Source organism: Saccopteryx leptura, chromosome 2, assembly GCF_036850995.1.
Source record: "Saccopteryx leptura isolate mSacLep1 chromosome 2, mSacLep1_pri_phased_curated, whole genome shotgun sequence".
In the NCBI taxonomy this organism is placed as follows: domain Eukaryota; kingdom Metazoa; phylum Chordata; class Mammalia; order Chiroptera; family Emballonuridae; genus Saccopteryx; species Saccopteryx leptura.
In genome coordinates this window covers 260607495-260634565 of record NC_089504.1, presented here as the reverse complement: position 1 = coordinate 260634565, position 27071 = coordinate 260607495, and the positions used below count along the sequence as shown (strand labels likewise).

The following is a 27071-nucleotide window of genomic DNA, read 5'->3' as shown; positions in this document are numbered from 1 at the left end:
CACTGACCTAAATGTGAAATGAAAAATTATAAAACTCCTAGAGGATAACATAGAGAAAACCTAGACCACCTAGGATGTGGTGATTACTGTTGAGATACAACACGAAGACAAAATGCATAAAAGATATAATTTAGAAGCTGGGCTTCATTAAAATTAAAAACTTCTGCTCTGCTGAAGACAGTATCAGGAAAACCAAAAGATAAGCCACAGACTAGGAGAAAACATTTGCAAAAGGCACATCTGATAGAGGGCTGCTATCCAAAATATACAAAGAACTCTTAACACTTAACAAGAAGAAAACCGACAACCCAATTTTAAAATGAGCCCAAGACTATAACAGATACTTCACCAAAGAAGATAGACAGGTAGCAAGTCTGCATAAGATGCTCCACATCACATGTCATCAGGGAAATGCATATTAAACCAAAATGAGATCCCACTACATGCCCATTAGAATGGTCAGAATCCAGAACATTAGTAACACCAAGTGCTGGCGAGGCTGTGGAACAACGGGTACTCCCTTTCACTGCACGTGGAGGTGCAAAGTAGTACAGCTGCTTCAGAAGGCAGTTTGGCAGTTTCTTGAAACGCTAAACCTACTCTCATCATAGGATCCAGTGATCACACTCCTTCGTATTTACCCAAAGGAGTTGAAAACTCTGTCTACTCAAACACCTGCACACATTTGTAGCAGCTGATTCAGAGTTGCCAGATCTCCAAAGCAGCCAAGATGTCCTTAGGTAAGTTGAATGGGTAAATTCACTGTGATACCTCCAGACAATGCAATATTAATACAGTGCTAAAAATAAACGAGCTAGCAAGCCATGAAGGGACGTGGGAGAAACAAATACATATCACTAAGTGAAAGAACCAATCTGAAAAGATCACGTCCCATGTGAGCCCAGCTATGTGGACTTCCAGAAAAGGTCAAAGTATAAGGACAATAAAAAGGCCACTGGCTTACCAGGGATGTGGGGAGAGATGACCAGACAGAGCCCAGAGAATCTGAAGGGCAATGAAAATAATCTGTACGATATTATAATGATCGTTATAGGTCATCATACTTCTGTCCAAAGCCATAGCATGTACACCACCAAGAGTGGACCCTCAAGTAAACTGGGGATGTGTTCATGTAGTTTCATCCCTGGTTAAAAAAAAAAAAAAAAGCCCCATTCTGGTGAGTGATCTTGATGATGTGGGGAAGCTATGCCTGTGTGGGGCAGCGGGTATACGGCAAACCTCTGGACCTCTCTCTCAACTTTAGTGTAGGGCTAAAACTGCTCTAAAATAAAAATAAAGTGTTTTTTACAGAATGGGGAAAGGTCAATGTTGCCCCCATTCCAGGTGTTAAGCCTTAAACGTCCTCCTGAGTGTCCAGCAACCAAGTGTACCTGTGAAAAAACCCCTGCTCCCCCCAGGCCTGCTCCTCCGCCCCCTCCAGCTGCAGATGGGGCTCACAGAGCAGCCTGCACCCCCTCTGCACACTGCCCGGAGGCTCCTCCACCAAGCAGGCGCAAAACACACTTGGCTTTGAAAGAGAAGACTATCAACTCCCCACCTTCAGAGACTTTTCCTTCTTCAGTCTAGCAGAGTCAAGCTGACAAAGCCAATGAGGTCTAAGCCAACACACTATACGTGGTCAAACTCAGCTTATGCAACATTGAGATTTGAGAATTTTGGATTTACATGTGAGCCACATTCTTGGGAGGAACAGAGGGACCAGATCATCAATATGATTTATAAAATCACTCAACACCAGACTGAACTATGATAGCCCACGGGTAAGAAAAAAAATCAGATCAAATGATGTAATTTAAAAAATGGGGGTGGTACTGAAGCCAAACATTTGGACCGTGTCATCTTAAAACTTTAAGACTCATTCTTTTAGCTTCGGTTTGGAACTGGCTTCCATTATGCATCAATGTTGACTAAATTTAAATGTGTTCTGACACCTCACCTTGTATTTAATCTAAGTTTGGAGAGAAAGGGAAATAAATGGAGGGACGTATCTTGTTCGCTGGGTTCCTGATCTCGACTCCAAAATTCATATTGAAAGACCCTGGGTAGCTTCACGGGGCTCTACACACATGTAGGTCTATAGGAAAAGCCATTTGGACACAGTTCTCTACTATTATCAATTGCCAGCATTTGGAATGAATAGAGTTAACCTCCCTCAAGGAGAAAAGCCTTCTCTCAAAACTGGGCGGCCATCTCGCTGAGTGATTTGAGAAATCCTAATAACGATAAACATCAGAGCTAGAGTGTTACGAGCTGTTTGATGGGAAACAGTTCCACGTGGCTTCTGGAGGAGAGGAAGCTGCTTCTTGCCCCCTCCTGGGGTTCTTTCTGTGCACTCAGGAGGTCGGCTGCTTGTGGCAAGGAGAAACAAAAAGACTTATACTACTGTTTATTAAATATCTTCTATGCTCCAGATGCTAGACAAGTGTCACCACTAGGAAGCCCTCCCACAAATATATGAGCTGAATTTTATAGCCTCACTTATGAGCCAAAGCACTGAGGATCACTGAAATTAAGTACTTAATTCGTCCACAGTCTTCCATCGATGAAGGGCCAGAAACAGGGATCAAAATCAGGTATGTTCAACCAAAAAGCCCATGCTCGTTACTCTACACTGAACTACTTCACACACTAAAACATACGTTGTGGTTGTTTTGGAGCACGAGGAAGACTAAGGGCTGGTGAGTGCAGCGTGCACGAACTTGCAGACCACTTTCTTGGAGGGGACCGGGATCCAGCTCTCAGAACCATGTGCGGGCTAACATCCACACCTGGAAATAGCTGGGGGAGGACAGACTGGCTAGCCCAGCAGCTCGTATCTCCTTGGTGGCCAGCACCTACCTCGACAGGCTGCCTCCTGAACATTTGATAAAATGTCTGGGTGGCCCTGTGGGGTTTTCTGTGGCTCGTTAACCTCCGTAATCAATCCTAGAGGACCCCCAGGTGAAGAGGGAGCCTCTCACCCCAAAGCCAGGACCATGGCTGCAGGTGGAAGCTATAGTGAAGAGGACTCAAATGAAAACTAGCTGTCAGGTCGGCAGTTTCCACCTCCTGCGGATTTTCCCTTGGTTTCCGGAGGCCTCAGCTAGTGGAGCAGGACTCGGTGTGAGAGGAGAGGGGACCAGAAAGGGAAGCGAGGGGGTCCTCGTGGGGGCGGCTCTGCCTCTCACCAGAGCCGATCAAACCGCTTTGACTACTCTTCTCCTTCTCCACCAGAAATCTCCCCTCCTCCCTGCTGGACTCTTCTGTCAGTTGGTTGTCACAGAATGGAGTCCCCTGACCACAAGACCACATAGCCCTCTAATTTTTAGGTTTTAGGAGAAGAAAAGTTTATTCACCCCAGTAGTTACGTAAGTCAATATGGGGGGGGGGGGGGCGGGGGATCTTCTGAGAACTGTCAGGAATCAACCTGTCCTTGGCATTCTTATTTTATGGTAATAATAGAAGTGGAGGGGGGAGAGCCATCTCATACCCCTTTCTTCCTCAAAGCAGAGGAGTATCTGTGTTTCAGGAACACTGTGTGAACTTATTTCAGAGTGATGAAATTAATGGAGAAGCCAAGAACTGTCACTGTCTCAGAGGCGATGTAGGCCCAATGCCGGGAAAGTCGCGGTGAGACTTCATCCTCCCCAACTGCAGCTCCCAATTAAAGTCCTACTCTGTACCAACATGTCACTTTCCTAATACCGACACTCCAAGAACAGTCTCAGCCCCATAAAAACATCTCATCGCTTCCTTTGTCTGAAATGCCTCCCGTCCACAGGCACGACCTTCAAAAGTGAGCTGAAATCTTTGCCTTGTCCTGAAGTCTTCCTTGAATGCCCAAGTCAAAGTGGTCCTGGCAGCTTGCTAGGCCTCCCCATACAGCTTTTATTTCTTTATTCAGCCAAGCAATTGGAGAACTCCGTGGTGACAGGAGCCCGCCTTGGGTGTTTGTGAATTTCCCACACCATCAAGGAAGGAAGGCTTCTAGCTCCTGCATGACGCCCACGCTGCTCCTGAAGTCGGACTGCGCCATCATGAGACTCTTGGCTCCCAAGAGGACCATCTCGCACCAGTCTCGAGGAACCCCATGACCCTCAGTTGCATCTGACCCACAGGAACAAGGCAAGGGGACCAAGCATTTTCTTCACTGGGCAGCCACAGGTGCCTTGACTTCCCCAGGACTTAAGATGTGCTTTTCCCCAGCCGTCACATAGGCTGCTCCCTTCTGGACCCTACACGCTCGGGGCACGGCACATGTAGTTGAGCAAAGCGCCATTCTGGAGGAACACCTGCTCACGGCAGTGTCTGTCAGAGGAGATAACTTAACAATGGGCCAAGGCAGCAGAAGAGAAAGCTAAGATCCAGACAGAAACGCTGTCCTGGTCACACACTTGGCCTTGGACCCTCCCTCCCAGGACAGCCCCACGGCTCAGCTCCCGGGGGTGAGTGAGAGTCCCGCTCCTCCGAGAAAGGCCCGTCGGCTTCCAGGAAGGTGAGGTTCTCTTCGACAATATGGAGGAGTCACGCACACTGTCATCAGCTCTGGTAACTAAAAAAACATGCTGTGTGGTGCAAGTTTGTTTTAGGAGGAAAATGAGCTAAAAACAGGGCCAGGTTAGGTCATGACCATAAATCAATCTGCTACGAGGCAAGGTCCTTTCCCAGGATGTTATGCCTGTGGCCTCTCCACACGCGGGTCTGCTGCTGCCTTCTGCAGAACTACTTACCCAACACCCCGCCCCCAGGAGAGAGCACCAGGGGAACAGAAGGACCGAGGGGGCGGAGCCAGGCCATCCATCAAACACCAGGGCCTGGCAGCCAGCAGGGCTGTGTCAGCAGGAGGAGTGGGAATGAGTGAACAAAGAAGACCAGGGGGGTGTCTTCAGCTGTTCTAGATAACTCTCCTTCAAGACAGAATTCGGCTCAGCCTTTTATCCGCGAGCCCAAGCTTTTACACATTAGAGCACAGAGTGGGGCAGAGCTCCCGGGAGCGTCTTCCCAGCGTCCCCTCGTTGTCCCGCGCCTTCCCTTGTCGTCATGGCTGCATCACAGGCGGGGATGACGGCCATCAGCATGGGGCTTTCCCTGGCTTTCCACAGGCCGCCATGGCAAGGGGAGAAGAGGGGAGAAGAGGGCGGTGGGTTTGCGGGGGAGGCGGGGGCTGACTGCGATTGCCTGAGAGAGCAGGGAAACTCGGAAAGCCAATTTCTCAGCTCTGCCACAGACCTGGGGGCGACAGGAGCCTCGTCCCTAAGGACGCCCCCTTGACCATCGCGACAAAAAGCAGAGTGGCTTTAGGCATTCGTCACCTACTGCCTTGGCCATTAGCTATTTTCTTGCTGAGAAAATAATCCACAAGGGTCAGGAAAAAAAAGAACTGGCTAGCCCACCTGGAGTTCTAGTGTGTTTTCCAGAGACTGGACATGCCCTTGGGGGCCTGGTGAGGACCTCCTAGGACAACCCTGCCTCGCTAACAGACTCTCCAAGACCTTGATCCAGACCCACAAATAGCCAAGTGGAGCCAGTCCAGCAGTCCACTGAAAATCAAAAAGGTAGTTAATTCTATTTCAGCTCATTGAGCAAACTGTGGGGTAAGAGCCACTAGGTCAACCAAGCTTGATAACTCTACAACCTTGAGCAACATTGAGCAATTCTCTATATCCTGTTTTCCTCACTCATAACACAGAGATAACAGTACCTAATTTGTAGGGTTTGGAAAGGATTAAATTAATTCATGCACGTAAAACAATAAAAACACTGTTTAGCACATATAGGCACTCAATGTTATTATTCATTGCTAATACTAGCATCATTTTGACATATATAGACCTTATCTCTTCAAGTGTATTTCAAACTCCTTGAAAGCAGGTTAGCCTGTCTTACACTCTCCCCCACACCCATTGAATCAAGACCAGTGTCTTGTACATGGTAGGAATGATAATTCACTCACGAATTAAATCCACAAGAGGCAGTTAGAGCTGCCAAGAGCATCCTCCCAACTGACAAGGACCCTCTAAAAACTCCCTTCTTCTAACAAAGAAGAGCCCTCCTCTAATAAAAAGCAACCACTTCCCCCCTCCTACATCACTCATTCCCCACAGTGGGGACAGCTACTGACTACAGCACCCTCCACAGGAACATGCTCCCTTCTTGCCTCTTCCTAAGAAGGATCTAGAACAATCAAAAGCAGTTATCAGACTTCTGTCACCTCCCTGCCAGTTCTGGGCAATTTCCTCTTGAGTTATGCTTTAATCCAGGGAAGAGGAAGAGAGGGAGAGAAGGAAAGAAGGAGAGGTTGAGAGAGGGAGAGAGGGGGAGAGGGGGAGAAGGGGAGAGGGAGAGGGGGATGGGAGAGGGGGAGTGAGGGAGAAGGAGAGGGGGGAGGGGAGGTGGGAGAGGAAGAGGAGAGAGGGGGAGGAAGAAGGAGAGGGGGAGAGGGAAAGAGGGGGGAAGGGGGAGAGGGGAAGAGGGAGAGGGGGAGGGGGAGAGGGGGAGAGGGGGAGGGGAGGTGGGAGAGGAAGAGGAGAGAGGGGGAGGAAGAAGGAGAGGGGGAGAGGGAAAGAGGGGGAAAGGGGGAGAGGGGGAGAGGGGGAGGGGGAGAGAGGGGGAGAGGGGAGAGGGGGAGAAGGGGAGAGGGGGAGAGGGGGAGGGGAGGTGGGAGAGGAAGAGGAGAGAGGGGGAGGAAGAAGGAGAGGGGGAGAGGGAAAGAGGGGGGAAAGGGGGAGAGGGGGAGAGGAGGAGGGGGAGAGGGGGAGAGGGAGAGGGGGATGGGAGAGGGGGAGTGAGGGAGAAGGAGAGAGGGGGAGGGGAGGTGGGAGAGGAAGAGGAGAGAGGGGGAGGAAGAAGGAGAGGGGGAGAGGGAAAGAGGGGGAAAGGGGGAGAGGGGGAGAGGGGGAGGGGGAGAGGGGAGGTGGGAGAGGAAGAGGAGAGAGGGGGAGGAAGAAGGAGAGGGGGAGAGGGAAAGAGGGGGAAAGGGGGAGAGGGGGAGAGGGGGAGGGGGAGAGGGGGAGGGGGAGAGGGGGAGAGGGAGAGGGGGATGGGAGAGGGGGAGTGAGGGAGGAGAGAGGGGGAGGGGAGGTGGGAGAGGAAGAGGAGAGAGGGGGAGGAAGAGGGAGAGGGGGAGAGGGAGAGAGGGAAAGAGGGGGAGAGGGGGAGAGGGGGATGGGAGAGGGGGAGTGAAGGAGAAGGAGAGGGGGAGGGGAGGTGGGAGAGGAAGAGGAGAGGGGGGAGGAAGAAGGAGAGGGGGAGGGGAGAAGGGGAGAGGGGGAGGGGGAGAGGGGGAGAGGGGGAGGGAGGGAGAGGGGGAGGGGAGAGGGGGAGAGGGGGAGGGGGGAGAGGGGGAGAGGAGGAGGGGGAGAGGGGGAGGGGGAGAGGGGGAGAGGGGGAGGTGAGAGGGGGAGGAAGAAGGAGGGAGGGAAGGAGGGAAGGAAGGAGGGAAGGGAGGGAGGGAGGGAGGGAGGGAGGGAGGGAGGGAGGGAGGGAGGGAGGGAGGGAGGGAGGGAGGGAGGGAATGTCTTAAGTAATTTTAAACACGTGGATTTTTTCTTTGGAATGTCATTTCAACCATTTTTAATAACTTTTGAAAATGAGCTCTGTGAAGTTTCCTGAGCATTCAACAAGCTCTGCAGGTCCTGTGACTATGAATTTCCACAAACAGCCCATTGATGCCCAATGGATAAAGGATTGTGCTTTTGCACAAGGAAGTCTGGGATGTGACAGGTGTGGGCTGGGCTGCTCAGCGAGGTGAAGAACTGCCTGCAGGCTTCTCTATCAGTCTGATCTTCACCTTCACAGAAATGGACAGCGCGCCCTGGGAATTCCAGCAACACAACAGAAGGAGTATAAACTCTCAAACGGAGAGGGTAGCTTATGCAGAAGCTACGAGAAAGGTGTGCAGCCCCACACCTTAGAGAGCCTGGCGACCCCCAAATGTCATCATCACAACGAGACACCTTAGTGCCCACCCCAGGCCAGGTGTGGGAGACAGAGTCACAGCGGCACCCAGAGAGGACGCCAGTCCTTCTCTGCACCCTCCCCCATCTCTAGCAAGGTTCCGCTGAGAACTTGCTTTTTTAGCTCCGGCTAAGCAACACCAACACCCATTTCCTGTTTTTTTCCTTTCCTCCACCAAATAAATAACTTTGAGATCCCTCTCAGAAGTTTTCTTTGGCACTTCTTTCCCCAGGTACAGGTCACAGAATCAATGCTGCCCTAAGAAGGAGTGTTGGAACAGTGTGCGCTGCGCGCTCCGTGTGGCGGGGGTGTCTCGCGGAAAGGAAGCGTGAACTAGAGCCCGTCGCGATGCAGATAACTGCCCAACTGATCAGCCGGCGAATGCTGGGTGTTTGCCCAACAAGCTTTCTCAAAGGGAGACAACCCATGACTTTCTCAGCATTAGTATTCATGCCGTGTGTCTCCATGCGCTCAGGGAATATGTATTGGCCTGTGTTTACTTAAAATATCTGAACATTTTGGCCTCTACCATGTGGTCACAAATAACCCAGGGAGATTCTGACTGCCTTCTAGGAAGCAAGTGATATCCGGGGGCCACACAAACCTAAATGCTATGCCAATCAGAACCTACAGGCTGAGAGGCCCTGTTTCCACCAGTTTGAAAGTCTGAAAAGAGCCAGTGAATACAGGGTGTCTGTTCTCAACCTGAACCCAGGGTGGGTCTTCAGAGCTCAGTGTTCCAAGAGGACATGTGAAGTTGACCTCTGAGTGAGGAAGACAAAGAACAAAGAAATAGGTGATCTAATTAATTGACATTTCAGATTAAATTACTAAAGTCAGAATATTTTTTTCCTTTTCTTATTGAATCTTTCCAAAATGTTTTCTGCTGCTTCCCAGTAAGAGATTTAGATGAACCAAAGGCAGCCTGGAAGCACCGAAGTCACACCAACTTGGGAACCGAGACACTGAGATGTGGTCCCAGCTTGCTGCTGTGTGACGTCAGGAAAGTGTCGTGCCCTCTCTGGGCCTCACAAGCCTGGCTGTGAAGGAGAGGTTGGGCTGGGCCGCCACCAGGCTGTGCTGTTCTGATGGTCTGTGCCCAGAGTCTCTAGGCTCATCCTGAAGTACTTCAAGGTCATGCTTCTGACTGCTCCTCACTGTTAGAACGTCCTGCAACAGAGGCCACAGAAGGTGGAAAGGATTGAGCTGAACTCACAGCTCAACAGACAGGTTTTGTTTTTACTAGTTCCCTCTTCTGATGTGCCTCTTGTAATGATGTGCCTCTGTCTCCTAAGAAATGGAATAACTCAAACGCTAGAGTGAGTTGAGGCTACTGGTTAGTTAGAATCCAGGGCACCAAGTGTCACTACAAATAATTCAATGGTCAATCGAATCACATAGCCATGGAAGCATATCTTTGTGTAAGAGTTCATGAAAGAGAAGAATGAACAGGGGACGCCCTGGGGAGGGGCCACACGACAGCCTTGATCAGCTGGGCCAGCGGTGACTTCAGGGCAAGGCATTGGCTCCTTCCCCCACCACCTCTCCATGGAAGAATGAAAACAGCAACTAATATAGAGCACATGCCATGCACCAGGCACAGCTCTAAGCACATGACATCTATTAATTTATTTAACCATCACGACAATTCTATCAGACAGAAATGATCCTTACTCCTGTTTCGCCCATGAGGGGACTTTGACTTGACAAGTTCGCATGGCTAGTAGAGGGCTTAAGCCCAGAACATCCAGCCTCAGATCCTGAATGCATAACCACTACATTAACAACAACAACAAAAATGTGGATGGCCAGAGAGATCAAAGTGTAACATTTGAGGTGAGCAGACAGCTTGTACAGAGGCCAGGAGGGGGCAACAGGTGGAGAGGAGAGAAGGACTGCCCTGACCCAAGAACAGGGCTAACCCTAGGGAATCAGCAGCGATCACGCTCTAGGGGTAGAAAGGGGCCGCATTATTCTCCATCCACTTCTTTAACCCAAAGTATTCACTCCAGTTCAGGCCCCACTCTGGGTGCTGGGGTGACACATAGATGATCGGGGTCCGGCTAAGCCCCCAGAAACCTGCAGGCAATCAAAAGTCTCCGAGTGCTGAGCCGAGCAACTTGAACTGAAGTGGAAACCACTGACAGCAGCAGACCAGAGAAAAGGAAGGCAGCTGCCCAGTGGGAGGCAGGAGGAGAGGGGGGTAACACGAGCACCAGGGACAGCAGGACAAGCACTCGCCACCCTCTTCCACCACGGCCTGTCTTTCCTAAACTCCCAGACCTCACTATGGACAGAACCAGAGTGGGTGCGGCCACCTCCCTCGTGCCTGCTCCCCTGCCATCGCTGGTCCTGGCTAAGGTCAGGCCAGTGACACCCTGTGCTCTATCCAAGGGCCCAGTAAGACAGCCACACCCAGTGAGGGAACCGTGCCCAAGATTACCTCCATGCTCAGGATGCGTGCCATGCGCCGGATTAAAAGGATATTCCATTGTGCAATTATTTCATATAATTAATGTGCCCTGACACAAACAATGTCTAAAATAGATCTGTCCTGTGGTTAGTGTTTATTATTATTCTGCAGAAAGTTGGGGTTTATTTCAAAAATAGTTCTTGAATACCTACTTTGTGTTCGATAAACATCTGTTGAATAAGTGAACTAGTAAGGGAGCAGATTAAAAAATAAATTGAGCTAGGTACAGCAAGTGTTTTCTGTTGAAAGAACTCCATCCCCTCAAAAAAAAACAAAACAAAAAAAAAAAAAACTTGGTGCTAATTCCTGAGTTTGGGATGAGGACAGGAAGCACAGGAGATGCATAGGCTGGCCCCTTCTTCAGATTGGCAAGAATGAGCATCCCTAGGTGCATGCGCACTCCACCTCCCCTCCCTACCCCCCAGTACTATGTGAACAAATGCCCCAAACACAACCAAAGTTCTTTGGGGAGAATGAGGAGGCATCCATATCCACAAACACAAAGAAGCAACTAAACTAGATAATTTCTGAAAGTTGAAAAATAAATCCAGTTAAACCAGGTTGCAATTGCATTCGATTTTTCTAGGAGACTAGTTCCTGGTGGATATTGATCAATTATAGATAGATGCAGGTGGCTGAGGTAGAAGATAAGGGGAACCATCCCTTCTAGTGATCGCTGAGTGAATTTCAAACCTCTTAGCCATCTTCCAAACCACTAGGACCTAAAGATCTCCACGTCCTTCTCTGCCTACATCCAAACAGAATAATTTGCTTCTGAGTTCATCAGGCTGAATCTCCCCCTTGGCTGACACCCCCATTCATCCGGCTCCCATCAGATAGCTGCTGGAGGAGTTTCACTCGCAGACAATGCACCAGGTGCTGTGAGTGTGGGATGAACCACGTCCAGCCCTGACCGCAAGCAGCTCCCAGCCCGGTGGGGAACCGGCCAAGAAAGAAGGGGTGTGGCAACAGGACCATGTTTGTCTGGTGAGCACTAGCCCCCAGCATGGTGCCTGGCACACAGTGGGAGCTCAATGAGTAAAAAGTCACATGGGAATGAGGGTGAGCTGATATGTGCCCTGACAAGGTTAAGTTCAAGGCTCCATGAGGAACCACTGGGGAACAAGACCACTCAGCGAGACTAAGGGAGACTTCCTGGAAGAGGTACCAATTTTAACTAAAAACCCAGGGGGTGACAAGGGTAAGTTAGGTGAATGTGGGTTTGGGGGAGTAGCTTCCTGTTAGGAGAAAAAGTACAAAGTGCAAAGGGCTGAGGACAAAGGCCAGGAAAGACAGAAATCACTGTCACTGTTAGCAGTTCGGTCTTGCTGGAAGCTAAATTAGAATGTGTGTGTGTGCATGTGAGTGCATGTGTGGGGTGTGAGTGTCTGTGAGGGAGGAGTAACTATGCACATGTGAATGTGCAGGTCCGCAGGTGTACACGTGTGCAGATGGAGTGTGTGCCTACCCTGAAGGGCAATGATTAGGCTTAGGGGTAAGCGGGGTCCCCCGTTGCATACTAAAGAAGCAGAACTTCAATCTGGGCACACAGCAGGGCCATCCAAGAGTTCTAGGCAGGAAAGTTACCGGAACTGCTCTGTATTTGCGAGCATTCCCTCCGGTGCAGTCAGGTAGCTAAAGGGTGCAGTGGTCTCTGAGGTGAGAGACAGCTGGAATGAATGTGGCCAAAGCTAGGGTAATAGCTGTGGGAATGAACAGGAAGGTCCGCAAACTACTGTCAAGGCAAAAGAGACGTGATCTGGTGGTTGATTACTGGTATTACATGCGATGTTGGGGGTGGGTGCAAGGAGGACAGACAAGGGGCCAGAACTCCTGAGCCCTGGGCCGGACGGACCAGGTCCTCTGCTGTGAAGGAGGACACAGGAGAAGTTGGACTGAGAGAGAAGGGTTCAGCTGAGACAGGCCGGGGCCCTTCGCTCCTTACCGCTCCTGCCCTAACAGCGAGAGACAGCTTCGCATTGGATAAGAGCATGCACTCTAGGGACAGAGCGCTCAGGTTCACATCTTGGCACTGCATGAACTGGCTGTGTGACCCTGGGCAACGTCCAAGTCGCCTCTGCACTTCAACTTCTCCGTCTCTTTCCTCGAGCTGCCTGGGAGTTAATATCTGTGAAGTGACCACAGTCATGCCTGGCCCAGAGTAAGTACAACATGAGTATCTGTCCAGTAAGTGTCTCCAGTAATGTATTGGAACAACTGAGCTTGCATTTGCATGCTTTGCAAAGCTCTGTGACTTCATCTTCCATTGTTTTCCTGGGTGTTTCTGCTGTCTCTGCTTTAGATTACTGGTGCTTTTACCATGGGGCCTGGAGATGTGCCTCTCTTAACTGAGAACCAACCCCTCCGCACCTGGGTCTCCTTCTGACCTCTGTTGGCCCCGTCGCGCTGAACACACGAGACTGGCTGTCTCCCGCCCTCCCCTCCCGTTCACATCTCCACCTGCTGTAATGTGGAACCCTCTCCCGGTGCCACTCGCTCCACTCTGGAGTGAGACTCCTGTCTGTGACGTCACCAGTGATTTCCTAACCGCCGCATCCAGTGAGGCCACCTCAGGACCGCTGGCATGTCGGGTGCCCCTGTGCAGTCTGACGCTAATGGCTCTGTCCTTTCCTCTTTTCCCCAAGTCTGCTGCCTCCCAGGCCTCCTTCAGTCTCCCTGGTCACCAGCTCTCCTTCCCAGCCTCGCAGACTCCTCAGACTCATCTCAGCAGCGCTGGCCTTCCCAGTGGCTGGGCTGTCATAACCAGGTCCAGGAGGGTGTCCTGTAGACAACAAGCCCCATCCAGGGACAGCCCCTACCTCCTGCATTCCTGATTCTTCAACACCTGGTTGAATGCCTGATACTTCGCCTAACAGAAGCTCAATACATGTTGGATGAATGAATGGACAGATGTATGGAGGGATGGATGAGTAAACAGAACTAAACTCCTTTATTTTTTCCCTAACTGGCCCAGAACGTACAGCAATTATATGTATAAAAGTTAGTAAATGCCGAGTCACCGCTTGAGTGATGACTCACTAACCGATCGACTCTTAAGTACTGTGACTTCCCCTCTGATCCTCAACTGGACTTCTGATTCCAAAATGAGCCATAATGACCAGCCCTGGTAGCCCAACTGGTTGCCGTGGCAATGCTTTGACTTCAAAAGGTTCTGAGAAGTTGGGTTCCAGTGACTGTATCACATGCTTGGGCAGAACCGCTTGCCTTGGCCACACGCTCTGACTCATAAGGAGACCAGAGTGTTTGTGTTTGACTGCGCTTTATTCCCTGGATGCTCTCTTTTTGAAAAGATCCCAAGAGCGGGCTTGTTTCCAGGCAGGTACTGAACACCAGAAGCAGGGGATGCTGTTATTTTTCAGACACAAACATAACACAGAGATATGCTTTCTGGAAGGTGCTAGAATTATGGGGTGTACAATGTGGGCAAAAAGGGATTTGATGAGCCCCCAGAGGAACCTCATCCCACGTACCCAAGTGCAGAAACGTGGAATTTATGGGCTTGTTTATGGCATCAGGAACTGAAGGCAGCGAACGTCCTGAGGACATAGGCTCCGAATCCCAACGAAGGTGCAGCCTCCCCCTCCTGTTTATCTGGCCTTCCTGAGGCACAGAGGAGCCAGACCTCCTGGTGCACACATTCTGAGTGACTCAGATCGGCAGCCCCAGAGGAACAATAAACAAGAGCATGAAGGAGGGAGTGGGGGGCGGGAGTGGGGGGTGGGAAGGAGAACAAAGCTTTGTGGGTGACAGGCAAATGATTGGATTTATTTAGGCTGCCAAAGGTGATTCCGAGTTTCCAGCCCTGCCCCTGTCACTCCTGGCTATTTCTAACCTGACAACCTACACTCCACCTAAGAACTGTAACAAGAGTCTCAAAGGTTCCCACCACGTTCCCAAGGAGGAGAGAGAGCACAGAGCTAGCGGGGGGGGGGGGGGGGGGGGGGCGCGAGGCAGGTGGTACCCTAGCCCAGGCACTGTCTCCCCAAGGCCGCGCAGGACGAGGCTGGGGAGGAGGACAGGAAGGGTAATCGGAAGTGCCAGGCACTGACACTGCACTGCAATAAGAAGGACAAACACTCTGGACACCTGGAGGACTCCTGAGTCCTAGACTCTACCCGTGTGAGTCAGACCCCAGGTCCTGAACCACGCGGGCCCAAGGGAGACAGCCGTGCTGGGCAATCCCAAAGCTCAGATCCAGAAAATGTTCCGAGTGTCGTAGGTGGGGACTGAAAGGCCAGGAGAGCCTTCGTTCCATGATGGAAGCCCAATGGTGGAGGATGGAAAGAGGGAAGAAAGCCTGGGAGGAAGCTGGGAAGTCTGAGGAGCCATTGACAAGGTGTTGAGAGCCCTGGAGCCAGCATCGGCCATCAGAGGAGTCGTGACTCTCTCCGGAACCGGCGTGCCTGTGTCCCTGCCACGCCGAGGCACACGTGGCCTCAGAGAAAACGCAGTGGGGGATTCAGAGCACAGTGCCTTGATGAATGAAGCACCCATAGATGGAGGTCTGCAAGGCAGAATTCCATTGCCTCCACTGGGACATGGGTTCCCATGGCAGCCACGACCTTTTAGGAAGAATCCCAGGGCACCCTGTGCATATGTAAGTTTGCAAAGCCATGTTCTAGAGCATGAGTGAAAGACCATTTTCTACACAGGGCCAGGTAGTAAATATTTTAGGCTTTGCAAGCTATACGATCTCTGCAGCAATTCCACCACCGGCCACTGAACGTGGAAGCAGCCACAGAGAACACGTGGGTATGGCTTGGTTCCAACAAAACTTCATTTACAAAAACGGTCTTCAAGCTTTGGACCGGATGTGGCCCTGAGGCCACAGTATATCTACCTCTGCTCTGAGTTGCAGGGCTTAAGCTTTTTGGGAGTAACTACACTCTTCTTTGCCTGAAGCAGGTGAGACAGAAGCTACTCCCGCTGAAGGCAGAAGGGGGGCCTGGCACCCCGTAGCTCCCCGCAGGAGGGGAGCACGGCACCCAGTATTTCCCCATAGCAGTTCCTGACACCCCTGCACAGGCAGCAAAAGCAGACTTTGAAAGTCACCACCCTGGTTCCTCACACAGTGTCTCTAGTTCCAGAAGGTCCCTCTAAATTTGTACTTTATCTGTCCTATAAACACAACCCAGACTCCATGCTAAGTGTCAGGGGATGACAAAAGTGAACCAGACATGCGTTTGGCTCCTGGGGAGTGTCAGTAGACAGAAATGAGACACACGCAGAATTAATGAGGCAGGAAACAACATGCACCCTGGAAACCACACAGGACGGGTGGTAGCAGCAGGGAAGTATAAGAGAGCTCTTTCCCATAGGCAATCCAGGAAGGCTGCATGCATGAGGGGGCCAGCCATGGACTGTCAACGGAGGGGACAGAGGGAGAGTCTGTTTTACTTCTACAACCAGACACTGCCTCTCTTCTGGAAGGCCAAACAGCCACCTGATCAACACAGCCCAGTAGACAAACACTAATTTGCCTTGCCCACACACAAGCAAACTCATGGAGCTCATCCTAGTCGTGGTGGGCGAACTCACTCCCAGGGACTGACAACAGCCCTCACACCATGCTTCTTCCACTCCAAGGGAGGGTTGCTAAGACTCCAATGCACATCTGGGTCCCTGGCAAACACTCTGACTCTGATCACTGGGGCAACCTCAGAAGAGGCAGCTGAGACACAGCGGGGGTTGGTGAGACCCTCGTCTTCAGAGGGGCTCTGGGGACAGCATGGGAGTGACTCTTCAGCTATCACTGAGTCCTATGGATAAAGGGGGATATAGCACACATGGCCCTCCTTTGAAATTCTCTTTGTATCTGCATTGATACGTCTCTGTTCCATCCTCCGCATGAACAAACTCCTCCCCTCAGTACAGAGCCCTCTTACTGAGGAATGGGGGGCCCCCACAGCCTCTGAAACCTCATTGCTCAGGTGCCATTCAGAACCAAAAAAGAAAAAAACTATCAATATGCCTTAAACAAGGGCTTTAAACCCAAGGCCAGCAAGCTCTGGACACCAGGACGTCCAGAGAGCTCTGAACAATATGTAAACTACGTGAACCTATACATTTTTCTGAGGGGTGATCATAGCTTTCATCAGATTCTCAAAGGGGTTTGTGACCTTATATAAGCTTTAGTCCTATCGTACAATTTACTCAAATGCATGCTGCCCAGGCTAAAAAGAACAAATGAGTTTAAAATAACAGGGTTCTTTCAGGCCTCTGATTCTACCATGGTCTCAGTTATCGAGACCTATTTTGCAAAATATCCCATTCACCACCATTCATATTTGACAGAGGAGCAAGCTGAAATTCTAAGGATTTAACATGGCTGTCCTACCTACGTAATATAGGTTAGTGGGTTAGAACCAAAGGTAAGTAGGTTCCTTAGCAACAATGGCCTCCGTGTCATCGATGCCACACCACAAATAAACACCACAGTTCAGGCCGTGTGTAGGGCACTTGACATACGTGACTTATTGAGACATCTTAACAAGGCAACAAGACATTATCTCATTTTTTTGAGATCTGAGGAAACCAGGTCTCAGGAAAGTTCAGTGGGATTGCCAAAGATCCCAGCACTGATGAGGGACAGGGACGGGTCTGCCTCCAGGGCTGTCTGACCCCCACGTTCCCTGGGAGACTCGGTGCAACCTCAGTCCTCGGAGGAGGGTCACTCCTCCTCAAGTCGGGGGCTGCTTCTTAGATGTCTCTGTATTCCCTGCGGAGCTCTGCACAGCGAGGCACTCCACAAACACTTGTCGAATGTAGAAACCTGGGCTCGGGCTCTGACCCTGCGCAGCCTGACCGACTCAGTCTCGCAAGCTGAGCTGCAGGTGGTTACCCTCTTGGGCGATGTCAGGGAACATTTGAAATCAATTACGGGTGAGGAGGAACCTATTAAAAGTCTTTTCATCTGCGTTTGTTGGGGGTGAAGGAGAGGAAAGGAAGTTGAGATGGAGGGAAGAGGACAGGATTGTTTCAGAGTTGGGCGCTGGAGCGTCAAGTTTTCACACTGGGGGGGCGGGCAGGGGGGCAGAATTTGGCTTACATCCACTGAGTTCCAACGGCTCATCCAGATGTGCTGCTGACCAGAGGCTACTCTTGGTGGCACAGATCCCTGAACTGCCAGGTTCCTCTGCGGCCAGCCCCGGCCTGGAGCTGGACCTTGCTGCCCTGCTTCCAAGATACGGGAGAGAGGCAACTCCACAGGTCTAACTTGCAAGGGGCCCAGAACCGTTACTCCCCTCTCAGGGACAGAGAAAAACTCAGCACCTAATGGGAGTGGAGCCTGCGCAGTCCTTGGCCCTAAAGAATAGCATGCTGGCAACCCATTCCAGAATCCAACTTCCTATTTTGGAAGAATGAGGGAGTTTGGGGGGGGGGGGGGGGAGAGAACCCTAGTTGATTTGTTATTTTATTTTTCTAATTTTCATCCTGAAAATTAATTAAAGTATAGTTGGCATGGCATATTATATTAATTTCAGGTGTACAACATAGTGACTTGACTTTTATATATACAGTACCTTACTAGTTGCTACAAGTGCAAAGTTAGTCACAACCCCCAAAATGCCACTTTATCCCCTTCACCATAGGCCCAGCAAAAAGACCTGGATGAAGCTAACCCTATGGGATGCCTACCAGTGACATTTTGGAGGGGATGAGTCAATACAGCCCAGAGGCCAGGGCTGGGACAGCCCTCCGGGAAACCAGACACATTCCCCCACTACTACGTGGCTTCCAAAGGCTGGCCTCCTCTCCTGTGCATGAAGCAACACTGCCACCTAGTGCCCTATGAGGAAAGTATCCCCCACAACTCAGGGGGTCGGTCCCCTCTACCATGGCTGGTATGGCTGAATTGCTTGACGTCTCTGATGAAGAGAAAATGCCCGAGGCAGGTAGACTGAGAACCAGGAAGCTGGATCTGAGTTAGGTACATAGAAGGAAAGGTTTGAAAGCCGTTGGAAGAGAGTGGGGGAGCCAAGTTTTGTAGCACACCTGGGCTATCCTCAGTGGAACAGCAGTAAGTCAGCAATTGAGTCATATTTCTGTCCCAGGAACATGACCCAGTAGTTGCCATTCTGCATGGGTGGGGGCCAGTCACCCCAGGAACAGGCAGTGAGCCACTAATGATCCAGTGCGGGGGTAAGAGAGGGAGGATGGGCTATTCTGGTGATGGGGGTAAACAGGTGCCAATCAGAGCCCTCTATTCCTTAGAGGGACTGCCTCTGACCACCACATGATTCTCAGCCAGGGGACCCCGTGAGGCAGAAGGAGCCTAGCACAATGAGCCGACAAGAATGCCTATGGCCTCAACAGCCTGGTTTTCTGGAGAACGAAGACAAGTTTCCAGCTCCATTCTTCCCAGACCTTTATCCTAAATCTCTCCTGAATATTTCCTGATGTGCAACAAGACTGGAGGAAGATATGGTGGGGGTGAGGGTTGGGGTGGGGGAGTTAGAGAAGAGGTAGACCTGGGCATTCCCTCCCTTTGACCTTCCTGGTGTGGACTTAAGGGGAAATACCAGTACACCACAGGGGTCACTTTGATTTGAAGAGAAAGAAGCCCCAGAAGCTAGACTGTCTGCAAAAGATTTCCTGCCTAATTTTACATGCTTAGGGAGGTTAAGAGAGTTCAGATGGGCAGGGTGGAGGAGGATCTGAGTGTGTGGGCTGTGGCAAGGTGGGGGGCGGCTAGTGGTGATGGACAGGTGGGCAAGGGAGGGAGATGAACAGGAAGTGGGGTGGGGGAGGTGTGACAAAGAACGCAGTAACTGGAATCAAACCATGACGATGCTCTCCAGCGTGTGGGTCATGAGGCAGGAAGACACAGGAGGGTTGGGACAGGGGTCGGGTACCCTCTGTCCAGAGTCTGTTTCCCCATGTTTGGGTTTTACCATCCAAAGCAATAGTCCCCAAGAGCCTCCTTCATATATCCCTGTCGGGTCTTCCTCTGAATCCTCACAGCCAGGGAACCAATCCCAGGCCCCCATGTTGCTACTGAGAGAGGAGGGGTAGGCAGTCGTGGGCCTCAGTCTAGACTGCAAGAACACAGTTTCCCTGGCAGATGGGCACCAGGAAGCCAGATTAGGCAGCCTGAAGATGTCATCTGGGAAAAACCGCGACACTGCCAGCTCTGGTCAGATAATCATCTCATTATTTCTTCCATTTGGCCCCAGAAGAAGGATTTCCTTCGACTCTCTCTCTACCCCCACCTATCTGCAGCCCAGCCCCTTTCCCTCTCTCCTCCCCTCGCATCCTCTCCCACCCCAAAATAAAATAAAAGCAAAACCACAAAACTCTAGAGTGCTCAATGTCTGGGAATCCCAGCTTCCAAAGGAGAAATCACAGCCAAAGACTGGGAGACAGTGTGTCCAGCAGGGATGTTCCAGCAACACCCCATTGACAGAGGCTCCCTCCTTCCAGATTTCTTTCTCTGGTCTGAAACTTATTTGCAGGCACCCAGCAACCTGAGAAGTTTCTCTTCTGGACAGCTGTCAAGCACTCCAGGGCTGCGGGCTTCTCTTCCCAGTCCGCCTCTGGCAAGCTCCGCGCCGCTCTGGTTTCCCCGTCCATGTAATGGGACTGGAAACATTCACGCATGTTGTGGGTGATCCAAACGAGTAAGATTAAGATGGTTCTACATGTGCCTAGCCTTGTGTATGGTGCTGTCATGGGGTGATCAAGTAGCAGGTTCCATCCCCCCACCCCTTGCTTGAAACGAGTCCTCGTGTGTCGTCCACACCCCCCCCCCCCCCCAGGAAGGCCAGGGAGACAAGTCATTCCTATCCCTGCTCTTCTTCTTGTCCTTCTGGGTGACTTTTTGTGAAAACCAAGATCTGGGGACAGTAAAAAATAAATGTGGGGAATGTTCCCAGACACTGCCTCTAACAAAAACCATAGCGTTATACCAGGTATATTTTTAGGTCCCTCTTACAATAGTCAGGGCTAGAAACCAGAGTCCTGGCTTGTAAGTACCCACCATTTCCAGTTGACCCTGATGTCCCTAGCCTCACACATGATGTCAGGGGACCTGGACCAGATGGTAGCTCTCTGCTGCGTTGCAGGGCTGCTCACAGCAGAGGGACCCAGTCGAGATGCAAAGGCTGTGCACCTGGCAGCCCTGTCTTCGGTGGGCCGCCCAGGCGCGTAACTCACTGCCCGGGGCCGTGCACTCTCACGTAACTTTGAAGTCACCCAGGTATCTCATACTAGACAATGAGAAATGGAGTGTGAGAGCTCCTCGCCAGTGACAAAGAACTAGAGATCCTCCCCTTTAAAGAGGAGTAAGAGAGTGGGCTGGAGGTCTCCTACGTGCCAGCACAAGGTCTAGAACCATAGATCAATACCAGAGACAGACGCACTGATGGTGAGTGGAGGTCTGGAGTCCTGCTGTGCCGATGAAGAAAGGCTCTGCCCCCCTCTCCCTGGCCGGCCCTTCCTGGTTTTCCTGCTCCGTCCCCTTCCCCTCCATGCCCCCTAGGTCTGACCAGGAGCATGAGAAGCCCTGAAGGTAGGGAGGGGCATTACCTGCAATGATGGCTGGGTTGCTCTGCCCGCCCTCGGGCTTCACCCAGGCTTCCACTGTGAACGCCTCCCGGGGAATCTCAGCCAGTCCTTCCGGACGCAGCAGCAGCCTCTCCCGCCTCCCAGAAAAGTACAAGACAGGCAGTCCTCCTCTGTGAGGGTTCAAGGTCTCGGCTTCCCAGTGGGGGTTCCCTTTGCCATTCTGGACGCTGTCCTCCAAAGGGCTGGTTCTGACCCCGTGCATAAGGGGACGCTTAGGCCAAGGTTGGAAATGCGGGGGAGGGACGTCAGGGTCCCCCCGCACGCCCTCTGCCTGCCCCTCCACCACTTGGCGATGCCGCCTGGTCTTGGCCCGAGCCTTCCTCTGGGTCTCTGGCTTGGGTTCCTTCCGGCGTGTGAAGGTGGTGCTCACAGTGGCAGCCGTGGCGAAGTGTTCCCGGGCCCCAGCTTCACCTAGAGACTCCTTGGCTCCTCGATCGTCAAGATAAGTGTCATCATCTACCAGCAGCTCCGATTGCCCAATAGGACCGTCCCCTGCCCACGGGGCGGCTGGCTGCTCAGCTGCGCTCCTCGCTGCTGCACTCGCAGGCAGGCCTGGGGGAGCGCCGTGCTCCGCCGCCTCCTCCGCAGCTAGCTCACGGGGTCCCGCGTGGCGGGCGCCCTGGTCCCCTACAGGGTAGGGCCTCAGGAAGCTGCCAGGCCTGCTGGGGTAGACCCCAAAGAGGTGATGCTGGGGAGAAGCTCTGGCTCTTCGAACCTCCATCCCCAGCCAACAGCGCTCTCCTTCTGACAGCACCTCGCTCAGGTGTCCCCTCTGAGCCAGGGACCTCTTGTGTGTCCAGCCTGGCTCCAAGCTGGCAGAGCTGAGCACCCACCCGGCCAGAACCACCAGGCTCATTCTCAGGATCTTTGAGCACATCATTTTTCCCCCAGCTCTTTACACAGCACCGGGAGTCACCTTCTGGGTACCACACCGGAGTGATGGAGGGGGGGAAGAGACAGAGGCGGCCAGCAGTGGATTCACAGTCACCGGGGAAACTGTTTTGTTCACAGACCAAACTTTTTCAAGCAGCCCCAGAAGAGTGCCTCTCCTGGCTACCTGCTCTGGGCGCCGTGCCAGTGTGGGCTCTGCGGCTCACCCGGCGTGTGCGCCCCTCTCCTCGCACCCTGCCCTCGTTGAGTCCTCTCAGAATAAAGTTCGTTTCTCTGGGTTCCTTTGAATTTCCTCCAGTGAGCTCAGGTTTCTTTTTCTTTTTTTTCCCCCTTTTCAATAGCCCCTCCCCTTGCTGATTCTAGAGGAGGGACACGTGGCCATCAGCCAAAGCCTCTCCGGTACACAGTCACTCACAAACACAGCCCTCGCTACCTGGGGTCATCAGAAAGACCCTTCTCCTTGCGTTCTGGTTTTGTTCCTTCCCAGGAGTCAGCTTCTCTTCATAGCCCTTAACCTAAACTACATTCACCTCCAAACAAATGACTAGAAGAACTTGTATGCAGAGACACAGAATCTGATGCTTGCTATCTGAAAGGGCAAAACAAAGAATCTGGGTGCGCAGAGATCCCAGCTGGTACTTAACTTTCACTGTCCAGATGTGTCCTCATCAGCCAGAGCCCACCCAGCCTCCAGGCCGCCTTGCAGGTCAGAACGTTTCCCTCAGCTCCGGGCTTGGGGTGGTTGAGTGTTGAAGGTTTTTGTTTGGTTTGGTTTTTTAATCCCCTTCCAACTTGTTGGTATGTTGCAAGTCTCTGTGAAGTTCTCCTTTAGGGTGCCGGTCTGATGTCCCAATAACCTTAGGAGTCTGAGAACCCTGGACTGGACCTTCTGGGAGTCTTGTGGGTCCCTGAAAAGACAGACAAGAAAGTGAGAAGCACACTTCAGGGGACCTGTTCGCTCTGGTCCCTCCTGCTCCCCGTCTCCTTTCTTCTCTCCCTGTAATTATCTTCTTGGTGTTTCATTTAAAGACAATGATGATGTCAAAGCTAATAAGTTCAGTGTATCACTCCGCCCACTCCATCCCCTCCTTCCTCCTGAACACCTCCCCACCTCAGTGAGGCACAGGGGACGGACACTGCTCTCGGTCTCCCCAGGAACATCTCGGGCTTTCTCTCTCCGCAGCTGCAGCCGACACAATCAATACGATCGATACGGTGGTGGAGCACTCTTCCCTGTGTACATTCTCTCTCTTTCACACACATACATACACTCACACACTCACTCACACACTCACATGTGTTGGAAAGCAGACCTGCCTAATCAATCCACACCAGCCTTTTAGGAACCACCTGCATCTCTTTTGCTTCTTTTTGCACAAACTCCCTGTATCTTTTTTTTCCCTAATCATTTGAAATTTAAAACAAAACACCCAAGTTCACTTTATATTGAACACTGAGAGGGAGGAGAAAATGTATCACCCTGTGTTAAGCGCTAAAGGGAAATGCCGTGAAGGCGTACGACGTAGATCTTGTTATTCTCTCTGAAGTTTCTCACTCTGGAGTCACTAAAAGTCACCATATGCTGAGTGAGCAAATAAACAAATGAGATACTCAAAATAAGTAATTTGTAAAAATGAACAGCTAGATCCAAGCAAATATTTTTTTCAATTGATTCAAAATGAATGGATATATGGAGAAGTAAACAACGTGATTTTAACCTCTGTAATAATGTTTGCTTAGATAGATGCTATCTCGGGGAGTCCCATCCCCTAAATGCATGTGCGTGTACACACATACATACATACACATAAACACACACACACACACACACACACACACACACTATGGTTTTGAATTCTCAACAAAGAGAAGGATGTTTGACCTCGAATGGGCACAAAATAGGTAGAGAAATATATTGGGTCTTTCATTCAATAATAGGAAAAATCACTTATACTTCTAAAACCACTGCTTGTGCTACCCAGATGAAAAACCTAGAGCCCACATAGTTCAGAGTAAGATCATGCTGTCTCTTCTGCCTTGGGTCTCCTCGTCACCTTCTAAACTCCTCTAACCCAGCTAATCACTGACTTGTTTGCTTTAAGAATGCTGTACCCCAAATACCCCATCCGGGGCACGTCCTGGTTCCCTGGGCTGGGTCCACTGGAGCCTAAAAGCAGGTCCCCCAAGAAGATATCAATTTAGGCACGTGGATATTACTAACAAATCATTTGAACCTGAACTGTCCTTATTCCTCTTATCACTCCCATAGCTCCCTTCACTCCTTACTCAGTCCTTTATTTCTTTATATTTTTCCTAAAGCACCTCAATAAAGATTGGGGACTAGGAAGAAGGATAGGGGGAGATATAAAAAAAGAACAGCAGGGGAGAAGGGGGAGAGGGAGAAATAAAGAGGGAAAGAGAGAGAAGAGAGAAAGAGAAAGAGGAAGAGAGACAGAGAGAGAAGAAAGCAGGAAAGAAAGGAAGAAGAGGAACTTAGTTGAAATGCAGGGAAGAGACTCAGGTAGGAAAAGGAAAAGTAAACTTCCCGTCCCTCATGCCACCCCCTTGACCCTCAGAAAAAGGTTTCCTACCATTCATTTCAGGAAGGAGGGATAACACAGCAAGGAAGAAGGATCCCGCGTGCTTTGCTCCCCTGTTACTGTGGGGATGATCCTGCATCCCCTATAGGTCTCTCCTGGCTCTCAGCTGCTCACAATCCATTCATAAGCTTTCAAGAAGCTACACAAAACTCCAGCTTCCAGTCTAGTCTCTCTCTCTCTCTCCCCTTCATTCCTTTGCTCACCACTCTCCTTCAGCTCTTGGCAGTCCAAAGTTTAAAAAAAAATGTTGAACCATTTCTGTGTTTTCCTCCTGTTGTAACTTTTGCTGTGACATCATAACCCTGCCCACCAACACCCCACCTCTCGCTCTCCTTTCCATCCCACCCCTCATCAGCCCCATACCCCCAGGATGCCCCCCACTGAGAAGCAGGGCTCCTGTCAGTTCCAACGTGTGAAAACACAAAGCCACTGGAAGGTGCCCCTCTCTCTCCTCGGTCCCCCTCCTCTCTTCCCCTCCCTGCCTTACCCACCGCTCAGCCACGGCTCTCTGAAGGCTTTTAACATGATCCCATCTGTTTGACATGTGCGGAAAGGTGGGCTGGACTCAGATAATCTGTCAAGTGGATCAGATCAAAAACACAGCAAACGCCCCCCCCTCAATTCCATCAAATACACACACACACACACACACATGCACACACGCACACGCGCACGCACGCACGCACACACACACACACACACATCAGACCACAGTGAAAGTGTGAGAGAAGTCAGACTCACACAGCACCCACCCTGGATGCCAGGCAGAAGGACACCAAACATGCCAAAGGAAACGCACATTCAGATCCATATATAAATTCTGTGGCTGATTTGTTTATGACAAACACCCACACCCCAGTCCTCTACTCCTCGCCCCTAAGCCCTGCCACTCCGCAAGTGCACGGATTTGAGAGCTGGTAGAATCTTGTTTTGAAATCTCCAACCAGAGAGGGTTTTCCCCCCTTTTCTTCACTCCCAAGCACTATCTGTGGCGATCAGGCTGGAGCAGGGTTGCCAGCAAATGCAGGAGGCCCCTTCTAGGGTACAGGCTTTCAAACCAGCGAAGCCAGAGGGAATGGATTTAAGGACACACAGCAGGAGCTGGCTGAATTTATTTTATTTTGACGGGGGTAGTTGGGGGAGGAATACCATTTCTGACATGCCCAAGGGATTGAAGGGAGAGAATATGGAGAATATGGATTCCTTACACAGTGTTTGCAAGAGGAGCGGTGTCTTGTTCTGCAGGTAAATCTATAAAGCAAGAAACTGGAGCTGAGAGATAAACAAGGACCGAGAGGGACAGAGAGGGAAGGGGAAGGAGGTAAAGAGAAGGGGGAGAGGGAGAGGGGATGGGGATATGGGAAAACTGAGGGAGGAAGAAGGGCAGGAGGGCAGAAAGGGGGCGAGGGGGAAAGAGGAAGAAGGGAGGGAGGAAAGGGAAGGAGGAAGGGGGAAGGAGGGAGGGGGTGGGGAGGGACTGAAGAGGAAAAGAGTGAAACGGGAGGGGTAGGGGAGGGGGACAAAGGGTGAAGAGAAAAGCCTGGAAGGAGAAAGGATTAAAAAAAAGAAAAGCAGGGAAGAGAGGAGGGAAGAGCGAGACAGAGAGGAAGAAAAACAGGGAAGGAGGTGGTGAGGCATATGAAATATGGAGACCAGAAAGGCAGCTTAGCTCCATGATGCTTAAACATAAAGAAATCGCAGGGGCAGGTGAGGGGAGCCAGCACCGGCTGGGGCAGAGGTTAGGTTTCCGCCCAGGAGACAAAGGACGCACGCTGGGGGGACTCACTGTTACGGACTAGGAACATTTGTTTAAAAACCAGATTGCCTGGGTCCTGCATTGTCTCTTTAAGGAAACCCCTCTTCCCGCTTCCTTTCCTGCCTATCTCTTCCTCCAATAGCCACCTCCACCTTCCTTCATTCACCTTTTCATTCTCAGCAATAGCTTCCTCTGGAGAATTCACTAGTAAAATTTAGACACCCCCCCTACTCCCCACCACTCAAAAAAACCCACTCTTAATGGTCCCTTTCTTTGCTTCTATCCACGGAGGGTCCTGGGTCCTCTGATCTGAAAAGTGAGCTGTTTGTGATCATCTGCACTTCATTTCAACCTGATTTATGCCGTCTTTACTTTAAACCAGGACATCAGAGCTGTTTTGCTTGTAGTATTTGCTGCCACAGTTGGGCTGGTCAGCTTCCATCAGCATTATCACCATTACTACGAGGAGTCATGGAAGGAAGGGAGGAGCCATCCCCTGGCATCCACCTGCAGTATAGAGCATTCGTGGGGTGGGGGGTAGGGGGGGCGTGGAGAGGTGGGAGGAAAGAGACCCCTCAATAGGGTCACAGTTCCTCTCTGACTTTCTGATTCTAGTATCTGATCCCTGGAGGCAAAAGCTCAGCAGGGAGCCGGCCCAGGAGCATAGTAATAAAAGCCTAGGAGAAACACAACCAAATGCAGGATCTATATATAGGAGCAGAATCTGGTTTAGCTACTTGCAGTCTAAAATGACACCCGGAAGCAAACATTTCAGCAATATGTTGATCGGAATCGTAGTCAGCTAGTG

At 51.1% G+C, this 27071-nt stretch overlaps 1 protein-coding gene across 1 annotated transcript in view; it reads right to left on the bottom strand.

The window, feature by feature from the left end:
- The window catches only part of PAPPA2 (pappalysin 2), a 208223-nt gene extending 185611 nt beyond the window's left edge, over nt 1-22612 (bottom strand). Inside the window, exon 1 of the mRNA XM_066361598.1 lies at nt 20978-22612. Coding sequence (XP_066217695.1) covers nt 20978-21896 — 919 coding nt within the window. The 5' untranslated portion in view covers nt 21897-22612. The remainder of the gene's footprint in view (nt 1-20977) is intronic.
- Nucleotides 22613-27071: the final 4459 nt, after the last annotated feature.